Genomic DNA, 7656 nt, shown 5'->3' with positions numbered 1-7656 from the left:
CCGGTAAGTACGAAACACTTTCATGTAAATAAAAATTTGAGAAATAACTAACATATACCACTTACCAGTAGTAACACACACATTTGTAAATCACAGCACATCTGATAATAACCGACGGTAACATACGATGGAAAAAGTGCGTAGTTGGAGCTGTCAATTCTTTTTTTTTTAATTTTCATACAGTGCTGCCAGAGACGATCAAAAATTTTGACAGCGGACAGTTCGAATAAGCGCTGCTGCTCGAGTGGGTTGTGACCATTAGTTCGAATTCAACTTAGAGGTCACAAACACCTCAAATAGCAGGGTTTTTTCTTCTTGGGTATTCGATGATCTGTCAAAATGCAATCGTTGAAGCAACCAGCGTCTAGATAGATTGTGGGGAAAATACGTAAACATTTGTCAGTGCAGCAGCAGGTGGATGGTGCAGGTGCAGGTGGACTTGTGCGAGTTGTACGATGGTGGAATGTTGTTCACTTATCAATTATTCACGCTTGTGCAGTTAGATTCCTAATCAAAGCACTGCGTTCAGCATTAGCACAACACCATCGATCCGGTATCGATTACTCGTAGTTTTACTGCGGCTGGTGTTTGTTGTTTCGTTGAACCACTTGTTCACAGTGAAGTCCGTTTTGCGGAACCATTTATTTACCTTTTTCCCAGCATGTTGATATGTTAACGTGAAAAGAAAACACAGCAGAAAGTGGTTGCAAACAAATAGCATTAAACAGTAAAATCAAGTCGCGTGAACGCTTTTCTTCACCCTCATTGCTCTCGTGTGAGCGCCGTCGTCGACAACGTGACGTCCGTGTCGTGCATTTTCCAGACGTACTTCGCTGCCCTCGTTTTCTACCTGCATAGCTGCAACTAAGAAAACGGGTGCTACTCGATGCTTACGTCGATGAGCTCATAGCCTGCTGTTGTGCTTGCAGTCGCTAGTTTTACTACGCGCACATCCCCCCTAGTCAAATGCCCCGCGGAGTAGTCGAAGTTCATTAGCCGCATCGCTGTTGGACGGCTACTATTATCAACCAGTGGCCACTGCTGGCGAGTCACAACAACCACAACAACGTCGCCGTCATCATCATCATCATCATCGCTCGCGTAATTCAGGAAGCGACGGGGAATCGCATTCGCAAGACCCAAAGTCCAAACGCACCACGTAATCGAGCCAACTGGATGACTGGATGACCCCTTGTCAGTGTGTGATACGAGAATGATAAGCTCCAAACCGCTGGCCGTGGTAGGCGCAGTCAGTTTGAGTTCGGTTTCATTCTTCAGCTGGCAGTGAATAGACACAGGTTTCGAGTATTTGAGTAGCATCGTTATCGCACCAAATTTCACAATGGACCAGCAGCAACGGCAAGAGCCCGCAGTGGCCAGCAGCAGTGAAAGTGGAAGCGGTCCAGAACAGCAGAACCTGATGCTGTTCGACAGTCTGATCGAGCTGTGTCGTAACAATGTTAATTACTTCGAGGGAGACGACACGGAGACCGGTTTGCGGCTGCACGGTGCATTCGTCGGGCTGATCGACCACATCGAGATGGCCAAGCCGCTCGTGCGCACGGTGCAAGGTTTCATGCACGAGTACGACTTCGATCCGTCCGTGCCGGGTAACGGGTTCCGCAGCTTCCTGGCCGTCGTCGATTGCTGCGTGAAGATGTCCCTGAAGCTGGCCCGTTACGTCATGGAAAACCGGAGCGCCATTCTGTTCCGCAAGGCGGTGTACGTGAAGGAGGTGGAAGCGTACAACCACCTGATGGCCAGCCTGTGCACGTGTCTCGAGCACGCGCAAACGCTACGCGAATGGACGCGCGAATCGGGCGACCTCTTCCCGGATGAGTCGCACTCGGTCGAGGAGCTGTTCGCCACCGGTGGCATTATCAATCAGTACTGCTTTTACGGCCGGTGTCTCGGATTTCAGTTCTGCGACTCGATCAAACCGCTGCTCAAGTTCATCTCGATCGGCATGGCCGGTTTCTCTGAGGGCTACTACTCCGAGGGTGGCCGCATTTCGAAGGCCACCAGCCTGATGTACACCAGCACCAAGTACATGCTCGATCCGGAGTTGCGCGCACGGCGCATTGTGAACATCTCGCAAAACTCGAACGTGGACTTTTGCAAGGCGTTCTGGTTTCTGGCCGAATCGGAGATGATGCACTCGCTACCGTCGTTCGTTGGCTTCAAGGTAAAGGTGAACCGCGTGATTACGATCCCACCGGAACCGATCCAGCTGAAGTCGACCGTACCGGATGCGGCCGTCTTCGTGGACATTCCCATCCCGAAGAGTCACGGTGGGGCGGCCCCGATTAAGGCTCGGCTCATATCGGCCGTCAAGCGCAAGGGTATGATTGGCGAGCGGAGTAACTCACAGCGGAGTACCATCTATCCGGCAAGCCGTGGCCTCCTGTTCCACTGCCACGGAGGCGGTTTTGTGGCGCAGAGTTCTAAATCGCACGAATCGTACCTGCGCGAGTGGGCCGTCTCGCTGAACGTGCCCATCCTTTCGATCGACTACAGTCTTGCACCGGAGGCACCATTCCCGAGGGCCTTGGAAGAGGTCTTTTATGCGTACTGCTGGGCGCTGCGCAACTGCGAGCTGCTTGGCACGACCGGCGAGAAGATTATCGTCGCCGGTGATTCGGCCGGTGCCAATCTCAATCTCGGCTGCGCGATGAAAGCGATCGAGTTGGGCATACGGCGCCCGGATGGTATCTTCATCGCGTACTGCCCCGTGCTGATCAGTTTCGTTCCCAGCCCGGCCCGTATGCTCTGCCTGATGGATCCACTGCTTCCGTTCGGATTTATGATGCGCTGCCTGAAGGCGTACGCCTGCCCCAGCCGGGAGGTGCTGGAGGAGAACCGAAAGCGCCACGAGCAACGGCAAGCGATCGTTAATGCTGGGCTGCAGGTGGCCAACAAACAGGCCGTTGAAGCGTCTGCAACATTGACCGTTTCGAACGCTGCTACCACAGTGATCAAGGAGGATGAGGACGAGGAGGAGGACGTGCAAGGAATCAACGGAAACAACAGTCCAGATCGATCGCCAGATTCGGTTGATGACAATTCGATGTGGGAACAGTTAAACAGCGTCAATACGGTGCAGGTAAGGTGTTTTATATTTTTCCAAACTAACTTGATGGTCCATGTAGTGGAATATTTGAAGTTCTCTAAGTGTAGCAAATTGAAATTACCGATTACTGCGAAATTTCTGAAAACGCACTATCATTTCTTTACATTATAAGGTTGCTGTTGAGGTGAAAAACGCTTTGTATTATTTTTTAAAGCTTGCTTATATCAAATTCCAGTTCTAAAGGCTCTCAAAACTTGATGGAACTTGTGAACACATTTTGGTTTTTTTTTGTCTAAGGATAACACGGAATATTTTTCGGCCAGGCAACGCCATGATACGCTTAAAAAAGTCATCTTAACAGTGAACAATTTTGGAGAAAAACATCACTCTTTCGGATTGGCCAGCACGAAAAGCGATACCTTTGGCCATTCTGCCAAACTTGGCCAATTCGATGCCGATTTTTTTTTTAATTCTCCTGTAAAAGACCGGGAAAAAACTAATCATTTGTTGTAGATTTTTAGTGAAATAATCAAGATAAATTGAAATAAAATTAGGTTGCGTTTATAGGAATTTCCTTTGGTAATAATTTCTTAATTTTTTTCTTTGTAAAATGGTCACCGCACCAACTCTAGTGAAAATCTCCACAGCTCTAATGAAAATCTCAAAGACAAAGAGCAAATAATATTTGTTTAAACTATACAAAGAAATTTAAACTTACTTCTGACGGTAATTGACTCAAACCATAAACATATGTGTATTAGTTGATTATCTAACATTAAAAAAACTGCAAATTTTAGGAAAACGTACAGGACACACCATGAAATCGTCCAACGGTTGAATTTCATAAACTTGTTTTTTTTTATAATAAAGGGCTCACGAAGATCCGTCCTATACGGTATAATCATCTTTGTTTGGCAGTACAGAAACAGAGCCCCATGCAGGACAATTTTAAGGTCATCTAGGCAACTGATAAGCTGTTATAAATGTGTTTTTTTTAATCGCCAAAACTCAGCATAACGAAGATAACAATTCCACAGCATTATATAAAAAGCGCATACCGAAGGATTTTTTTTATTATCAATTCATCGCATCACGGCGCCTCGAACAAAACATGGGAATGTATAACGAAATTAGAACATGCTGAATTACTTTTAGAAAAAAAACAAATAGTAATCAATAAGTTCATTTACACTGATATGATCTCGATTACGTTCCGTATGGCGTATTCAAGCGGATGCTCCTGTAGTACAATCTTTCGTTATCTCCCATTTGGCATCGTACAAATTCCAAGCGATTTGTTTGAAGCATTAGAAAAAATATGATTTAGTTCTGAATGCTTGATTAATGGTCACACTCCGTCTTTGTTCTGCTTTGAACACAGCTCCAAAACCAACATCTCAGCCCGGTGAGTGACACGGCCAGCGATACGCTTGCCCTGAAGAGCCAATCGGCCGGGAACACGATCGACATCATCAGCCCGGACGAGAGCAACACCATCACGTCGCTGGAGGAAGACTCTCAGCCGATTACGCTGCAACAGGTAACTCTTAACACCGAGCCCAGCAATGTGACCGTCGTGGACGATCTCGATATGGATATGCCAAGCGATATCAGCTCGGAGCGGACCACGCATAAGTACGTTTCAGATTTCATAGAAAGGTAGGTAGTTTGGGTGTGTTTGTGTGGCGCAAGTACGGCGTTTAATAATCACCTTCAAATTGGCTTGTTCGTTAGATACGTCCTCGATACGACCACCAATGCCGCGGGTGAAATTGAACCGATCCTCCGTCCGGTGTCGCGTTCACAATCGGAAGAAAATATAGTCCTCGATATCGGAAGGGAAGCGATCAGTGTACAGAACCTACAGGAACGGTAAGAGTGTTTAAATTAAAATCAACCAACATCCAAACGTATCTCATTCATGAACCTTCTAATCCTGCAGTGTTACGTCGGTCGCGAGTAACTTCGTCAGTAAGGTATGTAAGATGTTGGGTCCCTTATTCTCCTACTTCAATCGCACTTTGATTATATCTATGACTCAACTTCCCTAATCTTTCATTTTTAAAAGCCAACTCTTCTTTTTATCTGACTCGATTTGCCTGATCTTTCCCTTTTTCCTTTTCCCTCGACAACCATGTGTACTTTGATTAGCAAGGCCAACTCTGATTTTTACATCCAATTTTCAGGTATCGAGTACGATCACCAGCATTACCGCATCCAAACCTATCGCCGTCGGTGGAGGGTCGCAGAGCGAACTGCAGAGCAATCTCGATGCGCTGATTGCCCGCAGCCCGTCGGACGAGTTTATCTTTCACGTCCCGAAAGATTCCCACCTGTCACCGTACTGGGCTTCTGATGATGTACTGAGTCAATTTCCACCTACTAAAATTTTGGCAAGTATTTGGAAAAGATACGATTGGACACGTCGTCCCCATTGATAGGATTATTTTAATTTCATATTCATAATTTCGATACCTACATACCATTGCAGACAGTTGTTCTGGATCCCTGCCTCGACGACTGTGTGATGTTTGCCAAAAGACTGAAATCTTTAAACAGGTCCGTTTCGCTCGACATTCTCCCGGGGTTGCCGCATGGATTTTTGAACTTTGCAACCGTAAGTAAAGCTGTCTCTTGTGAAGCTTCATTTCGGTAAACATTAATTCCACCTGCTCTCTCAGATTTCCAAAGAGGCTCACGAAGGCTCCAAATTGTGCGTCCAGCGCATATCGGAGTTGCTCGATATACCGGCCACGCCGGAGGAGGAGGCCGGCACGACGCAGCAAGGCTGCTGTTAGCGAACCTGCTGGTAAAGCTGTCTCGAAGACCCACTTCGCAACTTCGCACGGCACACCGATACGCTACCGGCTGTAGTTCGGTTGATCATACGCGGGTCATGTTGGATAAACCCGGCAGTGAAAGAGAAAAAAAGATCATAAACGCCGTAGACAAGCTTTACAATGCGCTTACGTAGTGCGCGCTGCAGGAAACTGCAATGGGGGATTTTTTTCGATTTTATTTTACATCGGAGATATGCATTGAATACACTTTAACTTCGCTTCATCTCCCCATCATGCTCAAGCGAGGCTTCTACGTAGCCCTGTCATTGCCCCAAAATGTCCAAAACCGTAAAGATACTGGGTCGCTGAAAGCGCGGACCATGCATGGAACCAAGTGAACGTAACTAATTTCACCAACCCAGAAAAACGTAACACGTCCCGATAATGAGAATTTTGCAACCCAAAACGCAACCGATTGGCCTTTTTCCTCTGCATTGTTTTTTACTGGCGATGCGGCGATTATTATTGCACATTTATATACATTTATACATTGCGTAGGCAAAAGCATTCTAAAATGCGCCTCGTTTAGGTTTGTGGAGATGGAATTGGCGCAACTTACACATTGTACCGTATTGCAACTCGAAATCCATGAGCTGAGCAAAAAAAGAAACACACACTGCTTAATGATAACATAATAACCTGCTTCATCGTATCAAACCAATCTATCGTTGTTATTTTTTTTTGTTTTTGTATTGTTTAGCAAATAATTACTAAAAAAAAACTTGTTAGGTGTTGTTTTATTTTTTTAGTATCAATGGAATTGTTTAGAAACGTTAAGCTAAGCTTCAAACTGTTAAAGTATGCTAAAGATGGGTCACGGAGGGAATTGTCACACGATAGTGAAACTAAAATTGAAATAGCCAAACAATAAGCATTGGGAAAAGTAGTAATAAGGTAGAACAGTGGTATAGGAACGAGTACGACATAAAACAAAAACAAAAATCTCATCCGTTATCTTGTTGTTACACGTTACATACACATATTATACTAACAATACGATATGTTCAAGCAAAACTACCGCGAACAAAACAGAAAATACACAACATGATATTAGCGGTCGATGGAGAAGAATCTGAACAGGAAAGGAAACAAGGAGTAGTTGTATAACCAACCAGGGTCTGTTAGACATTCAATCATATCCGGTGACAAATCCAGCATTATGTTTCCCACCGTTTACCTTAACTTAGTTTTGTGGTAATTTAACTGTACAATCAGCTTTTTTTAATGCAATTCTAATATTCCGAACATCGGTTTTTCTTTTCACATAAGAGTGCAAGACTAGGAGTTTGTCGTGGTACTTGAAAGACTATGTAAAGATTAAAGTATTTGAGTAGCAAACTGCAACCGTAAAAAAAAACAAAAAAACACGTGTGCTATTAACGTTCATGTGTGCAATGTTCGTCCACTAATATACACGATGCAGCTAAGCTATTTCTAAAGCGATCATATTCTATACTGCTTATAAAAGAAAAATGAAACAATTGGTATAACAACTTCTGAGCCAACCAATTGTGGTTTTATTGATTTCCTATCGCAGGTTGATTCGAATCCGATGGTTAGAACAAAAAATGTACCTAAATTACTCAAGATGTTATTTATTCCCTTTCGACTGGAAAGATATTCAAAAAAACGACTTATTGTTCAACATAAGAAGATAGGAGATTCTCACGCTGACGAGAGGTATGTGATGCTGTAAAGTGAACAAAGTATATTTCTACAATACCATGGTCGAAGAATTCTAAAAAT

At 44.7% G+C, this 7656-nt stretch overlaps 1 protein-coding gene across 1 annotated transcript; it reads left to right on the top strand.

The window, feature by feature from the left end:
• Nucleotides 1–453: 453 nt before the first annotated feature.
• On the top strand, nucleotides 454–7449 carry LOC131258872 (hormone-sensitive lipase). Its single transcript, XM_058260262.1, has 8 exons — nucleotides 454–553; nucleotides 661–3103; nucleotides 4452–4729; nucleotides 4805–4942; nucleotides 5013–5046; nucleotides 5257–5463; nucleotides 5562–5687; nucleotides 5752–7449. The coding sequence occupies exons 2-8, from the start codon at nucleotides 1343–1345 to the stop codon at nucleotides 5866–5868; spliced, it is 2661 nt and encodes an 886-aa protein (XP_058116245.1). The 5' UTR covers nucleotides 454–553; nucleotides 661–1342; the 3' UTR covers nucleotides 5869–7449.
• Nucleotides 7450–7656: the final 207 nt, after the last annotated feature.

This window comes from Anopheles coustani, chromosome 3 (assembly GCF_943734705.1).
Source record: "Anopheles coustani chromosome 3, idAnoCousDA_361_x.2, whole genome shotgun sequence".
Classification (NCBI taxonomy): Eukaryota; Metazoa; Arthropoda; class Insecta; order Diptera; family Culicidae; genus Anopheles; species Anopheles coustani.
Note: the sequence above shows the minus strand (reverse complement) of the source record. Positions and strands in the feature narration are given on the sequence as shown.